The 16,955-nt window shown below is 38.1% G+C and overlaps 1 protein-coding gene across 1 annotated transcript in view; it reads right to left on the bottom strand.

Moving 5' to 3' along the window:
- The window catches only part of NSF (N-ethylmaleimide sensitive factor, vesicle fusing ATPase), a 161,602-nt gene that overhangs the window by 76,202 nt on the left and 68,445 nt on the right, over positions 1–16,955 (bottom strand). The window contains exon 9 of the mRNA XM_064369291.1: positions 5,001–5,200. Within this exon, the coding sequence (XP_064225361.1) occupies positions 5,001–5,200 (200 nt within the window). The remainder of the gene's footprint in view (positions 1–5,000; positions 5,201–16,955) is intronic.

The following is a 16,955-nucleotide window of genomic DNA, read 5'->3' as shown; positions in this document are numbered from 1 at the left end:
CTTCTTCTTCTTTTTTTTTTGGACACAGAGTTTCCCTTTTGTTGCCTAGGCTGGAGCGCAGTGGTGCAATCTCAGCTCACTGCAACCTCCGCCTCCCGGGTGCAAGTGATTCTCCTACCTCAGTCTCCTGAGTAGCTGGGATTATACGTGTGCGCCACCATGCCTGGCTAATTTTTGTATTTTTTTAGTAGAGATGGGGTTTCACCATGCTGGCCAGGCTGGTCTCGACTCCCTGTCTTCTTCCCCAATAACACAAGGCTCTTACATGAATTTAATCTACTTCCCAAACATTTTCTTCCATATTTTAGTTCTATCCTTTAAAAGTATCCATATCATTATTGTTGTTTTACACAGTTAATGCTGTTAAAATTTATTTTCAAAACTTTTTATTCCAAGATAAAATAGAGAAAAGTTCACAAAATATGCATACATGCCTCAATGAACTGTCAGAAAATCAATACCCATGTAAATCATAATAAGAAACAGAACACTGCCAGCATCCTGAGAGCACCTCCTCACAACCCTCCCGAGCACTCCTCCCTGACCCTTCTCCATAGGTAACCACAATCTGATTTTTATAGTAATTACTCATTTTCCTTTATAGTTTTACCACCCAAGCATGCATGATTAAATACTATATTTTAGGTGAGCTCTCTATAAATGGAATCATACCGCATGTGTTCTTTTTTTTTTTTTTTTTTTTAGACGGAGTGTCGCTCCTGTTACCCAGGCTGGAGTGCAATGGCGCGATCTCGGCTCACTGCAACCTCTGCCTCCTGGGTTCAGGCAATTCTCCTGCCTCAGTCTCCTGAGTAGCTGGGATTACAGGCACGCACCACCATGCCCAGCTAATTTTTTGTATCTTTAGTAGAGACGGGGTTTCACCATGTTGACCAGGATGGTCTCGATCTCTTGACCTCGTGATCCACCCGCCTCGGCCTCCCGCATGTGTTCTTTTAAAATCTGGTTTCTTTTGCTCAATAATTTGTTTGTGAGATTCACAACTGTATATAGCTATAGGCTATTTATTTTCATTACTGTCTTGTATTCCATCTATGATCGTTCATCCATTTACTGGATATAAAATTCTAAGCTGACAGTTATTTTCTTTCAGCTCTTTAAAAATGATTGACTTTTTGTTTCCATCATTTCTGTTGAGAAGACAGCTACTAGCTAGTTGTTGCTTATTTGAAGGCAATTTTCCTTTGTTCTCTAGCTGCTTTTAAGATTTTTCTCTTGTTTTTGGTTTTCAGCAGTTTAACAATGATGCCTATATATACTTCAGTATTTCTTCTGCTTGGGGTTCATATCATTTCTACAATTTATGGACTAATGTTTTCCATCAGTTTTGGAAAGTTCTAAACCATTTTCCCTTCAAATTCTGGTTTTGATCCATCCTCTTTCTCTTGTCTTTCTGGAACTTTAAATACATGCACCAGACCTTTAAATGGTATTTTCTCTCTCTCTTACTTTCTCTTAATTCCTTTCATTCTTTGTCTCTGGTTATTTTCATCTTATATCTTTCAGTACACTAATTCTCTCTTCAGATGTGTCTAACCTGCTATTTAAACTCCTTCACTTGAGTTAATTTTGCTTACTGATTTTCTCAGTTCTAGAATTTACATTTGTTTGCTTTTACAGTTTCCAGTACTCTGCCAAAAATCTTAGTCTTGTCATTTATCCCCTTGAATGTGATAAGTATAATTATTTCAAAAGTCTATATCTGAGAATTCCAGTATCTGGAGGCTGTTTCTTTCTACCATTTTTCTTTTTCTTGATGTTGTTTGTGTCCAGTTGCTTTTGATTTTAAGCCAGACACTGCATTTGCAAAGTAGAAATAATTTGTGACCTTACATGATATTACTTTCCCCCAGGAAGGATTTACAATTCTGCCAGATGCCTAGGGGCACTAGCAATTTAGGAACCCTCAATCTAATTTTAGGGACTGACATGATTCAAAGCTGATCTGCAGCCTCAGGGAGGGTATGTTTATTTCTGGTTAACCCTTGCTCCTATGGTGTAGTCCTTCAGGGTCCTGACTCAGAATAAGTTATGTTCATCAGGTGTCCCCTCCTCAGGGGCCATGGGCTCTAATCTCTGCCCCCATTACTTCCACTAGCCTGTCAAAAGGGCTGCTTAGCTTTTAGAAGCTTCCTGCAGAACTGGCTAACATCTCAGGAGGAACACCAGGAGGACCTTTTTTCTAGGCCTCCATTTTTCTTCATTGATGCCTTCAAGCAAAACATGTCTAAATATTATGTTGAGATTTTCTGGTAGTCTTCAGTGGAAAGCATGATTCAAATGACCTAATTTCCCACTACTAGAAGTAGAACTCCCAGACATTATCTATATTTTCGCCAATTTCATTGCTCATCATGGTTTCTTGGATCTACTGTTTTCTTCTGGATTTGATTGCCTTCACTCTCAGTACATCCTGCTTCATAATCTTCCAACAAGCTTCTGCAACTAGTTAATTCTATTATCCTTTGCCCGAAGGAAAAAAAGTCTTTATTCCACTCTCATTCCTGAATGAGAATTAAGCTGGGTATTAACTTTTAAGTTGACAGTTATTTTCACTTAGCTCTATGAAGATAATATTCTACTGCTTTTTGTTCTCTCTTTCTGTTATGGAAAAGTTTGCTATCAACATAATGGATACCCCTTTTAAGTCATCTCCATGTCTTTCTTTTGTTATTAAGATTTTTTCTTTGGCATTTGCCTATAACAAGTTTAGAAATAAGTTAATTTTCATTTATCCTATATGGGCTCATGTGCTACCTGAATCTGAGTACTTAGGTCTTTTATCAGTTCTAGAAAATTCTGTCATTCTCTTTGTGAATAATGCCTCTATACTATTCTATTTGGATTTCTCATTTTAGCTTTGTTATCTAAACTTTCATCTTTTCCATCCCTTTGTCTCTCTGTGATACATTCTGGGTGATTTCTTTAGATTTATTCTGCTTATACCGCTTCTCTCTTCAGCTGAAATTTGTTGTCTTATATTTAACATGGTTGCTGAGTTTTAAATTTTCATGACTACATTTTCTATTTCTTACAGCCTAGGTTGTTGGAGCACCCCTTGGGGTTTGCTTATATCTGAAAACTTATGCTATCACTAGCCTGGGACTATTGTATTTTATTTTTTAAACATAGGGTCTTGCATTGTCATCCAGGTTAGAGCGCAATGGCACAATAATAGCTCATTACAGCCTAGAACTCCTGGGTTCTAGTGACCCTTCCATCTCAGCCTTCCAAGTAGCTGAGACTACAGGCATGAGCCACTGCACCCAGATAATTTTTTAACTAATTTCTCAGCTTGGGGTTTCAGGCCACATAGGTAGTATATATTTATCCTAATTCTAAACCAGCATGAACAAGGATCCATGGTTTAGAATTCCCATGGGAGATTCCCCAGCTTCCATTCCAGAACCCAGGCAATTAAATATTTTTGTTAATTTCTCTGTGGTGGTGACAGGTATTTTCTAGTCCACTCTTTTCATAGACATATCACCCCTTTGAAGGTACCAGTTCCTAGTCCACACTGAAAGTGGGTTCAAGGACTCATCTTCTGTTCCCTAGTGGGGACTAAAACCCAAACTCATACATTATAAAATCAAAAGCTGCAGTCTGTATCTTACCACTCTAATTTCCTGGAGATCCACATTTCTTTCTGAAGAGCTCAAATATGCATTTAAAATAATTTTATCCAGAATTTTTTAAGTTTTATTTTGTGTTTAATTGGCACATAATTGTACATATTTAAGGGGTACAGTGTATACTCAGCATCTGAAGGTGTTTGTAAAAGGAAGGTTTTCTGGTTACCTAGTCTACTGTATTACTAGAACCAGAAATCTCATGGCATTGTTTTTAAACTTTCTATCAATGAAAAAAATATGTTAGTATCAGGATATTAATCAGAGTTCTCCAGAGAAACAGAACCAATAGAATGTTCGTGTGTGTGTGTGTGTGTGTGTGTATTACTTATGATAAATCTCTATGAATATGTATGTATGCATATACACACAAATATACATGTCAGCCTCCATAATTGTTTTAGCCAATTCCTTAAGATAAATCTATAATTTCAGAGGCTGACAAGTCCCAAGATCTGCAGTCAGCGACCTGGAGGCCAAGGAGAGCCAATATTATTTAATTCTAGTCCAAAGGTCTGCAAGCTTGAGACTCAGGAAGAGCTGATGTTTCAGTTTGCATCCAAACCAATGTCCCAACTCAAAGCAACCAGGCAGAGCAAATTCCCTCTTACTTGTAGGAAAGTCAGCCTTTTTATTCTGTTCAGGCCTTAAACTGATTGAATGGGGTCTGCCCACATTAGGGAGGGCAATCTGCTATTCTCAGTCTATCAACTCAAATGCTAATTTTATCCAGAAACATCCTCACAGACATAACCAAAATGTTTTACCTAATATGTAGGCACTTTATGTCCTAGTCAAGTTGACATGTAAAACTGACTATCACAATTAGTAAACTCTGTTTCGATTTTTAAATAATTTCATTTTTTATGAGGCCCAAATCAAGCTTTCCTTTGAGCTCTGACAACTCAATCCTGTCACCTACAGCTGACCAAGACTCAGTGTGAAGTAAGATAGCTTTCTCCACGTGAACCTTATATAATTCCATAAGTCTATTTATGGATTTAATTTCCTCTTTTTCCAAAAGATAATGAGTACGAGTCTTTGGAAGCAATATGGAATAAAAGTGTCACTTGAAAATATATTCATGACCTGTTTTTGCAAAACCTCTGGCTTACACAATCACCTGCTTTTGTTTATAGGAATATGTGAGTAACAACATCTGCTCATCATGTCAATCTCCCACAGTCCCCATGCAGTGCCATACATAAACTAGGTACTAAGTACAGTTACCTGCAAGTCGCTTCAAAATATAAATCAAAGTAACAATTTTGCCTCCATAACTCTGGGTCTCATTCAGCATAGAGTGAGTGATAAACTTTTACTAAATTACACTTATATTCACATTACCCTCCTTTGCTCCTCTTCAGCATCAGCAAAAAGTTTGCGAATGTTAGCCTCTGATTCTCCCACATATTTGTTAAGGATTTCTGGCCCATTGACCACTTTGGGCTCTCTTGCATTCAACATCTTGCCAATCTGTCGAGCCAAGAGAGTCTTACCACAACCTGGGGGTCCATATAACAGGATGCCTTTAACATGTTTACAACCTGAAAAAAAAAAGAAAACAGTCTTGTATCAGCTAACTAGAATCCAAGTAAGACTCTAAAGAGAAGTTTTTCTTCTTCACATGCACTTTGGGAAAAACATAGTGATACCATCCACGTATGTTAATGTCCATGAGTCATGAACAGGAATATGCAACCAAAAATCCAGAAACAATTCCTATAACTGTAGGAGGGGGAAAAGCTGCCAGTTAAAGGTCTCTGGAAAAGTACATTCGCGCCATCATTTTGAACAAATACTTTTAACTCTGAAATTATAATTGGGAAATATTATTTTTGGCTGGATGTGGTGGCTCGCTTGAGCCTAGGAGTATGAAAACAGCCTAGGCAACACAGCATGACCCTGTCTATACTAAAATAAAAAGTTTGCTTTATTTTACATAGATATATAAAAATTATATATATGTGTGTGTATACACAACCCCCCCCATAGACTACTACTCCACCATAAAAAAGAACAAAATAACATCTTTTGCTGCAACATGATTGGAGTTAGAAGCCATTCTTCTAAGTGAACTCAAGAATAGAAAATCAAATACTGTATGTTTCCACTTATAAATGGGAGCTAAGTTATGGGTACATGAAAGCGTAGACAGTGGTATAATGGACTTTGGAAACTCAGAAGTGGGGAAGGTGGAAGGGGAGTGAGGAATGAAAATCTACATATTGGGTACAATGTACACTACTTGGACAACGGGGTGCACTAAAATCTCAGACTTCACAATTCATTCATGTAACCAAAAACTACTTGCTATTAAAATTATTTAATATCTTTATATTATACCCAAAAAAGCACTCTGTGAAATAATTACTAGATTTCAGGGTAACACTTCTAAGTATGAGTAAAAAAGGAAATTTCTGAAAACGCGATATAAATAGTATGTTTCCATGGACAATAGTTTATCCTTATTTGAAATAAAAGTATTAAAAAGCATATATTTTTATTGCATTTTAGGTTTTGGGGTACATGTGAAGAACATGCAAGATTGTTGCATAGAAAGCATATTTTTAAGAAAAAAGTACAATACTTTTGATTACTCAAGGAAAATCACAAGATGCAAACAACTCTACTAGAAACTTTAGATTCTGAGGAGGAAGACCCTTTGGACTGTCTGAACTGGTCTTTACTTCCTTCTTTATGCTGAGAAAAGACTCCTTTTTAAATCCTTGAAAGTGCCAGGCGCGGTGGCTCACGCCTGTAATCCTAGCACTTTGGGAGGCCAAGGTGGGTGGATCACCTGAGGTCAGGAGTTCAAGACCAACCTGGCCATCATGGTGAAACCCCATCTTAAAAAATAAATAAATAAATAAATAAATAAATAAATAAATCCTTGAAAGTAAGAAGATCTGCACCTTTGGTTAAGCATGGAGAGAGGGGAAACACTTGATGGCTTACAGTCTTAACCCTTCTCATCACAGAGTAAATCCCTGTCCTAAGAACCACTGCCCAATAAAATGCTTTTGGCCTTTGACTCATTCAAGTATGAGTGGTAGGGGGATAACGGGAGAAGCCTCAAGCTTCTCCTAGAGGTCAATACCACCAAGCACTACCAGCATCTAGGTTACAGGGACACACTGGATGAAGATGTTAAGTCTGGCTCCTAACCTTGTCCTCTGAGCCAACTGTTATTATCAGTTTCAAATAGATTTGAAACTATTCATATGTATAAACCATAGCTGAGGCAAGTGGTGGCGGTGGTAGTGAAACATGCATGGGGAGAGGGCATCCAGGAAGGAGAAAATGAAGATATGCTGAGTACCCGCAACATACCAGGCCTTCTGATCTGTAGCTTCTTAATGTCTTCATTTTCTCTAGGTTTATCAACTTCCTCTTAACCATACTTCCTTCCCTAGTAAGTTATACTTTCTTTGAAGGATTTTTAACTATTTTGCCTTTGTAAACTTCTGTTATAACCACCCCATAGTCCCTGAATACAGTATGGCTTTATTGCACCTATACATTGGCCAGAGCATAGCTGGAGAAAATTACACCACTGTGTTACTGACTGATATCTCTAGAATTTCATGCTGTCCAGTATCAGTTCCATGCTCATTGCTTTCTCAGTACTGCATGCCACTCTTTACTTGTCTTTGTTAGCTCATCTCTAATTCTCCTTATTAATTATCCAGATCTTCACGGTTCTTCACAAGAGCTACCCCCTGCTATGAATTCTTAGAGATAACCTAGGTTCCTACTTCACATATTTTTTTAAAAAAGGCTTCATCTTTCTGCTTCTGTATCCATAAATTGATCAGCAGACTCGTCTATTCTCAACCTAACCTCGGTTTCTCAAAGTAGTCTTCCTTCCTCTCCAAGGTTTATACTGCAAGTCTTTGTTTATATGCTTCTTCCCTATTAAGACTGTCAACTGTTCAAGTGCAAATACTACCTCATTCACCCAGCATAACGCCCAGCACCTACTATGCACTTCGTGAAAGGTTGAATAAGTAAACTGTTGATTCTTTTCCTACAAAACTTAGAGAATATGAAGAGAGATGATTTTTAAAAATTATTTGAAACTCTTAATTTATGGATTGTGCTTACTTTCATAGCTGAGCTAATTTAAATACCTACAAAACACATTTGCAATGACTGAGACTTTGCAAATTTAACAAAACAAAATAACATAAAAATACAAGAATCTTAACTTTGCAACTATGCTTCTGTACATGGAAAATGCTCAAATTAATGTATTTTGAACTAAATTTATTCAGATACTATAAAATAACTCACAGAATATTACTATGAAGGTTAAAAGAAAAATATAAAATGCATATCCATCTGAAATGATGGAATATATTAAATATAACATCAACAGTAATGTAATAGAAGCTCTGGTCTGCAGTAGAACTACAAGCAAATGAGCACATCAAAAACATACACTGACATGTAAAGTCTTTCAAAATCCACTTCCACAAAGGAAGCAGCTACTTGAATAAGCAGTGGAAATGGGACTTTATTATTACTATTATTATTACAGCCTATTCTGACTTATTAAATAAGCATTGGTCTTTAATTTTAAATGAGTCATAAAAACTCTTTATAACTAATTCCATTCAACAAAAGTGTACTAAGCTCATGTTTAGACTAGATGCAAAGGTAGGTGTTAGGGATACAAACATGAAAAAGACAGTCCCTAGCTGTAGGGCATTTCTGGCTTAGTAGGAAAGACAGAAATAAAAATAGGCTATCTACAATATAATATGACATTATCAGAGATACGTATGAAATGTTTTTGGATTATAGCCAAGAGATACTGATTCTGCCAGAGTGATGGCAGAAAATTCAGAATGGACTCAGGGGAAGAGCTGACATCCAATGTAGGCCTGGAAGAATGAGTAGGAGGTTCATAGTTAGGCAATGGAGAGGAAATGGCACCCCAAAGAGAGAGACTAGCATGATCGAAGGCATAGGGGTATGGACACACAAGCTGTTCTCTGGAAACAGCCAGCAGTAACCTGCTGTAGCCAGAGCCTTGAGGGTGAGGAGAGGGCAGTGCCTGGAGATGAGGCTGGCAGGTTCCTAACTGGCAGGCCTTGAAACCATGCCCACAGGTTTTTAACTTATTTCATACGTGATTAAAACCCCACATCTTTGGGTGATTAATCTAATCACCTTTTAGGTGTAGGTGATTAATCACGGAAGGCACACCAGGAGATACGTGTTTAAAAGCTAACTCTGTTGGTAGAGTGGAGAAAGAGCTAGAGAACAAAGAGTCACAGGGCAGGAGGCTAGCTGGGGGCATGTTCTTCACCTTTTTCTGGGGACACCAACTCACTAGCTGACTCTGGATTCTTGCCAGTTAAGTTTTCATACCTCTCTAAGTCCTCTGGAAGCACAGGAGCAAATGGGTCCACAGGCCTAAGGAGGACACCCTCCTGCTCCTGCTGATGCCCCAGCTTTCTCCTGAGCTTCTCCAGGATATTAAAGCCTGCATCTGATATTGGGGAGCCTCTGATCTCTGGCTGCTGGACTGACTGCCAAGCTGGACTGACGAATGCTGCTGTTTTATTCTTAATGTCTTATATGCCACCTCACTACTCAGAGATAAGCGCCCTGGGTTAGTGAACTAAATAGCAAAGGAGAAATCGTGGACCTGATTTAATTATCACTGTCTCTCATTCTATTTGTCTTTCCCATAGAATAGGCTAACGGACCTCCCCAGGAAAATGCACAAGCACAAAAAATTTGCATACAAATTAGAGAGGGTTCTTAAATCCTTTGAGGTCCACCCATGGAATCCAAATTGGAAACTCCTGAATGTATTACTGAAATAATCCAGACAAAAGGCAATAAACAGAAAGAGGCAAGAGTTGTAGCAAAAGAAAAGAAGATGTGGGAGATACTCATCAAAGTTTAGAGAACAAATGGAAACCAGAGAAGGAAGAGAAGTCAAGGATGACCTTAAGGCATCTAACTTGAGATGGTAACCTTAGAGATACCAAAAGATAGCAAGAGGAAGGGGAATCAGTTTGGAGAGTACAGGAAATCATTCCTTGTTTTTGGCTATAAGGTATTTGAGATTCAGGCAATAATGCCCATTAAAAATACTGGTGAATGCTCAGAAAAGACATCAAAACTACTGCTTCAACATTTTTGAAGGCCTGACCTGGGCACATGAAAAGCTGTGAAAAGTTTTAAGCAGAAGAATGTGACAACAGAGATAAATGCTGCAGGGATAGAGGATGAGGCCTGGAAAGAAGCCACTAGGTTTAGAAGTCAGGGAGTACATGCCAATCTAGGCCACAGGGTCTTCGGTCAGGGTCAGAGCATTTGGGGTTGAGGTCCCTTCCTTTCAATTAGAAGAAAACTAAGTAGCATAGCAGGTATGGAGACCACACTTTCAGGAACTTTGGCAACAGAGGAGGAATACAGAGAAGGAGCTTATAAAGACACTTCTCCTTCTGAGACCAGTTAAATAAAGGGAAGAGGAGGAAGAAAGCTGAGGTTATTCCTATTGGGTTCTGTTGACTATGTGAAGCAGGAGCTAGGTCATCCACAAAATGAGGGATGAAGAGAGGATACTGGGAAACATCGTAAAGGTTTGGAAAGTACAAGGGGAGTTGGGGAAAATGTGTCTGTGCAGACGGATGCTGTTACATAAGCAAACTCAGCATATGAGATTCAGGTCATCAAGGGACCGTCCTTTGTTGTATTTACATAAGCAATTCACAGTATTAGGTAAGATGCAGGTTCTTATTCAGTTCTATAAATACAAATTTCATCTAAGCTGGCATACACATTTAGACTTTTTGGTTTTACCCGTTTCTTTTTTTCAAATCTGAATTTTAAAGTTTAGCAATATGACATAAATAACAGGATTAAATTAATTTGAAGTCAACATATTTATAGCATGATTCTATTATCTAATTTTCCCATCAAAAGTATCAGGTAAAAACTATCACATGACTGTTCTCAGCATTTTTTCCTCCATTCTCCACAAAGTTTGAGGCTTTAATCTTCATTTCTAAGTGATTTCCATCTTTCCTCTTTCATCTATAAGAACTAAGGTGGGCTAAGGGTATAATTAAACACAGTTCCAAAGTGTTTCTTCTCTTAATATCCTATGTCCAAGTACTTTTGTAGAGACAGGGTTTTGCTCTGTCACTCAGGCTGGAGTGCAGTGGTGTGACACAGCTCAATATAACCTGGAATTCCTGGGCTCAAGTGATCCTTCCAACTCAGCCTCCCAAATAGCTGAGACTACAAGCGCAAGCCAGAATGCCTGGCTCAATTTCCTGTATCTGGGTATTTTACTGCTTATTTTACTAATTGTTCCTGTTAATCATTTTCTAAAAAATACTTACTTTTTATTTGGCTGAGGCACAAATGTAGTAACAACTCTTGATTATAGTAAGAGAAAGGAAGGTGGTAGTAAAGAGTATAATCTCAAATGGCCAAAACTTGATTTATATGTATGGTTTTGGAATTTAAGTTGCTAATTATACTGGATATAGGAGTAACTGAAGTTCCAGGACATCATATTCTTTCTCTCATTCAACCAATGACACATCCTGTAGTGTGAAGATGAAGTTCTCTTCTGTTTGCCTCTATTTTCTCAGTGAAGTAAAGATTCCAGGTCATCAGCTGCTGGTAAGGATGGAAGAGGTGGTGCTTGGGGTTGAGCTGAATAGAAAAGAAACTAGTCATCTCAGAGAATAGGAGAATAAATGGATTGGACTAGGGAATACAGAAGGAATACCTGTTCCAAGAAATATTGAGGGCTTATTTGAAATTTGGTTCATAAATTTAAAGTGAGATCAGACACCGTGGTTTTGTGTTTTTCTTAAGCCATGCTTAACAGCACAAGTACCGTCACAGAGTAGGCAGGTAGCTGAGAAACAGTTGGGGCTTTGATACATACAGAAGATGAGCAGCAAGCCTGGTAAGGGTGCATGCAAAGAGGATATGTGTAATGACTAAGCTGGAGACTATAAAGAGGATATACATGATGACTAAGCATGGAGACCAAGCTGGGGAAAGAGGAAAGAGAGGACAAAAAGATTGGGAAGTGATAGGGTAAATTATACTGGAGGTTCCAGTGGGATCCAAGTTGCTGGAGTTGGTACAGGAGAAATGCTAGGAGTAAGTAAGGAAAAAAGGGAGGCAGTGCGAGAGCAAGATGCTTACATCTGAGATCTCCAAAGTGGTGTGGTTGCTGGTAATGGCAAACAAAGTCTCATGTATAACCAAAGAGTGAGTGGCTGAGGTGGACTTAAGGAAAAGGTTAATGAAAACAAGGAGATTGAAATCAGAAAATAAATAGTGAAAAATTTCTATAGAACTTTGAAAACTACTAAGAGCTCCACTTTTCTAGTCAATGGTTCTCAAACTTAGATACCACAAATAGCAAAATAACTTTTTTTTTAAACCGGAGGGTAGTGCTGTCATTGAGTTGTTTTAGTTTTGCAAGGTAAAGATTTCTTTAAAAAAAGAAAATCAAACCTGACATCATCTATCACCACTATTTCATATAAAAAGTACATTTTAATATTGAAAGGCAGAACAGGCACAATCTCAGACTAGAGGATAGTGTTTTGTGTTAAATAAACTCAGTTTTATGTGTAGTGTTTAAGTGAGGACTCTGCAGTCGGTTTGCCTGGATTCAAATCCTGGTTCTTCCACTAACTAGCTGGAAATAATAATAGTAACTACCTCAGAAAGTTATTATAATTAAGTAAAAAGCACATAAAGCACTTAGCATACTTTCTGGTGGATAGTAAGAGCTCCAAAATATTGGCTATTAATTAATAATAGCTTATTTCTCTCACCTTGCTCTAGTTGAGTGATGAAATGGAATTAGACTCCCAACTGGTATGTGAGAATTAGATCACAATTAGGTGACCAAAATGTTTCCAAATAAATGACTATTTACTTACCAAATTACTTCTGAAACTGACAATTATGACCATCTGCTCCTTCAAACTTTAACACAATTGTCACTTGAACTTTGCAAATTATAGTACCCATTCCACTGATGAACTTCAAGCTCCAAATTAACATAGTAGTAAATAGACTACAGCAGTTTCACAAACATGTTACTAGTGTTTTAGTAAGTCAGGATTCTTTGTAGCTATAGCCTCTCTTCTAGCTAGACTGCTATCAGAGTCAATCCTGCCTGCTTCTACACAATGGAATATTATTCAGCCATAAAAAGAATGAAATCATGTCATTTGCAGCTAGATGAATGGAAGTGGGGGTCATTATCTTACATGAAATAAGCCAGGCACAAAAATAGAAAAATCACATGTTCTCACTTATAAGTGGGAGGTAAAAATTTGAACACATGGAGGCAGACAGTGGAGGAGTAAATGGAGACCAGGGAGGGTGAGTAGGAGTGAGGCGAGGCTAAGGAGAAGTAGGCTAAAGGTACAAATGTACAGTAAGATAGGAGGAATAAATTCAATGTTTGATAGCAGGGTAGGATGACTATACTTAATAAGAATGTATTGTACTTGGGTGACAGACCCCTTGAATACCATGACTTGATCACTACACAATTATATACCTGTAAAAAATTTCTCATGTATCCCATAAATTTGCATGAATTAAAAAATTGTTTTTTAATCCTGCCTGCTTCTCATGCCTCAAACAGAGTACATTCACACTGATTTCTCAAGCGTTCTAAGCTTATTCAGGGTCAACATGTGCCCATTCATAGAAGCCAAGCTACCATGATTATCAGTTCCACATGTGCACAGCCCTTGACCTTTTCTCCCACCTCCTCTATCATAATAAGTATACTTATTTTCCAAAGTTCCCCTTTATCTCCCCAACTGCAACTACTCTTTTCGTCCCTAACTGCCAGACATTGGAAAGCAGTCATTGCCCTTTCTTGGGGAGCACACACCCTGCTCTGCTAGCATTCACCTGGGATGACCTGATTCTAGTGAAATGAACTGGGGCTATTTCTGGGCACTTCATTCAAAAGTGTCTTTGCAATGCTACATCAACACAGCCCAACCTTTGCCTCTTAGTTTGAGGTGGATCCATATTACCTGTATATTCTTTCTCACCTTATTTTAGCTACAACTCTCAGTTAAATCAGCAATACTCCAAAAACATACAAAATTTGGATACTGTTTGGGCCACAGGTGTTGACATCCAGTGATTATAATAATACAAGTTTTGGTGGGGAGAACTTTAATAGGCTTTAAGGTGTGTGCTACAAACAGCTTAAAGTGATTTCTGATTTAAAAGTCAGAATAGGACCCTATCCACTATGATAGCTATATCTAGCCCCAGTGATGCACAAACATACTTATATCTTATATATAAATCATAAATAGCTCAATAAAATACATAGCCTTACTTCTCAAACACAAGAAATAAACAGCAATGTTTACTGTTTACAGTCTTTCAAAACATTATCCAAAAAAAGTGACAAATTGTACTTGTTAAGCTCTTCTATTTTACAAAGCAGTAAATTTTCTTCATTTTTTCTGGATGTTATCAGAGGCAAGCTGCATTTATGAAAAATTGTCAGTCAACCTTGAGGTATTCAAAGGGAGAAAAAACTATAGCAGACACTAATTTTATACAAGAGTAAGCAGAATGATAATAAATTAGAAGTGGTCTCTGTCAAATTAGCATTAAAAGTGTTCAGTTCATTTTGGGGCACCATGATCCATGAAGAGAGAAAGAAGTGTAAGTGGGTTTTGAACAATGACTGATGTTTAAAGAGGAATCCCAAGTGGCTTCCAGGCCAAATGCAGACAGATTAGCCATGTTTGCCAAAGAGGGAGGCTATCAAAAGACTAGTGGTAAGTCAGGACATATTCAGAAGTCTTGCAAGCTTCTCTGTGCAGTTGTGCAAACCAAACTTGAGTGCTCACTTTTAAACAGTGCATGCCCTTGTAGAAAATATAATCGCAAATTAATATTTGATCTTTTAAATATCTTTTTTTTTTTTTTTTGAGATGGAGTCTCACTCAGACTGGAGTGCAATGGCGCAACCTTGGCTCACTGCAACCTCCACCTCCCAGGTTCTAGCAATTCTCCTGCTCCAGTCTCCTGAGTAGCTGGGATTACAGGTGCACACCACCATGCCTGGCTAATTTTTGTATTTTTAGTAGAGACAGGGTTTCACCATGTTAACCAAGTTGGTCTTGAACTCCTGACCTCAGGTGATCCACCTACCTCAGCGTCCCAAAGTGTTGAGATTACAGGCATGAACCATTGTGCCTGGCCACAAATTAATATTTGATCTTTTAAGTTTCCATAATTTCAACTTCTCTTATGGTTCGGTTGAAAGTTGTAAATTGGAACTAGAGTCATGAGTATTTTCTTTGTTCTACTTATCATTTCAGTAGTACAATATGATCATTTATTCTAACAAACAGTTTTGTGTTTTCCAGCCATGTAATAAAGACTTGGCGCATAACTTTCATCAACTCATTATATAGGAGGGCCTTTTGTTTGTTTCAAAAACTTTTTTTTTTTTGAGAGAGTCTTACTCTCTTGCCCAGGCTCTGGACGGCAGTGGGACTATCTCAGCCCACTGCAATCTCCACTTCCCAGGCTCAAGCCATCCTGCTGCCTCAGCATCCGAGTAGCTGGAATCACAGGTGCACGTGCCACCATGCCCAGCTAATTTTGTATTTTTTGTAGAGCAGGGTTTCACCAGGTTGCCCAGGCTGGTCTCAAACTCCTGGGCTCAAGTGATCAGCCTCCTCAGCCTCCAAAGTTCTGAGATTACAGGTGCGAGCCATCACACCCGGCCTTAAGACTGTCAATCAGCATCTAAAATAGGTTATCATCTACATGTGTTTATCTGTGCTCTTATCAAATCTTTAAGAAATGGAAATACTTAAGACTAGGACCACTACTCCTGATGCCATCTGGGAAGTCAGGTCTTTGATCACCCATTTTCGTGGCACTATTCTGTCTGGTAGAGACTTGCTGTTGTCCCACCAACTTTAAAATGCAAAGAGCACTCTGAGTTTTGCTATGATAGTGAAAACAGCCTATTTTCTGAGCACCAAGCAGCTGTGTAAGCTGTCTACCATCTGACTGGTCTATATCCAAACCAGTCAACTTAGATTTAATATAGATTTTCTCATTAGATAGCCTAGAACTAAAGATGGGATGTGTGTAGCAATGCTCCAAACTAATCTTTGCTGACACCCCCACCCTTTTACCCTCCCTCACAGGGTGTTGCCTGGTATTTCATGAATTTTTGATGACAAAGATCATGCTTCTTCTATAGCAGGTCCTGCCTTGCTGCCAACTGGCAGCATGTATCCTTACTGGTTTCAGAATTTTATAGTTTTTCCTTTCTTTCTTTTTTTTTCCCTCTGTCCCTTAGCTTTAAACCCCTTTTATGTGCTGTTCTATAGGACCTCTACTTCAGCCTAGCAAATATCTTCCCTAGCAGACAATTATTTCTTCTTTTCCTACAGCTGGAATTCCTACATACTCTTAAAGTTCTTCTGTCCCCAGAAATCACCTCCCTTTTTAATGCCACCTAACTCTGATCACATCTTTGGGCTCAATACTTCAGCACTTACAGTAGCAGCTGTCAAACTTTAATATGCACCAATGTCCAATGGAGCTTGTTAAAATGCAGATTTCTAGACATCACTCCTAGAAATTTGAATTCATTAAGTCTGAAGTGGAACTGAATATTTAACAAGTGCCCTAGGTAACTCTAATATAGGCCAGATGACTCTGAAAAACATCATTCATAGTTACAACTGACACTACATTATGTTGTTTTCTAAGAGTTCTTAGCTTTTTTTTTTTTAAGTGTATATGTTCTATAACCTCCATTAAATCATAAGCTGATAAGGGCACACTGACAAGTTGCAGCTATAGAAGAGAATAGAGCTATTCTAACAAGATAAAAGTTATCAAGAATAAATAGATGTTTTCTGTATTTGAGTACAGCTGGGGAAGACAGAGTTTTGTGAGAGATGACTTGGGATTTTATTCAATAGTAAATTAAATAGGCATTAAGATAGAATGTGGATGTCAAAAATGTTAGCACAATTTCAGCCTACATTAAAAGACTAATGTTTTAAACAAAGAATAAATAGTTCTGATCTATTTTACAACAGGGACCACATTTGCAGTACTCAACTCAATTCTGAGTTTCACAGCTTAACATGAATACACACAAATGTTAAAGTTCACAGAAATGTGAATAGGATGGTAAAGAGCTAAAAAGACTGGCTGGAAAAAACAACCAAGCTAGAACTAGCTTAGAGAAAAGAGGAATCTGTAGGGAGGCCCAGACAA

The sequence above is a fragment of the Aotus nancymaae genome, unplaced genomic scaffold, assembly GCF_030222135.1.
Source record: "Aotus nancymaae isolate 86718 unplaced genomic scaffold, 86718_ANA_hifiasm-v0.15.2.pri h1tg000089l, whole genome shotgun sequence".
NCBI classification, from domain to species: domain Eukaryota; kingdom Metazoa; phylum Chordata; class Mammalia; order Primates; family Aotidae; genus Aotus; species Aotus nancymaae.
Note: the sequence above shows the minus strand (reverse complement) of the source record. Positions and strands in the feature narration are given on the sequence as shown.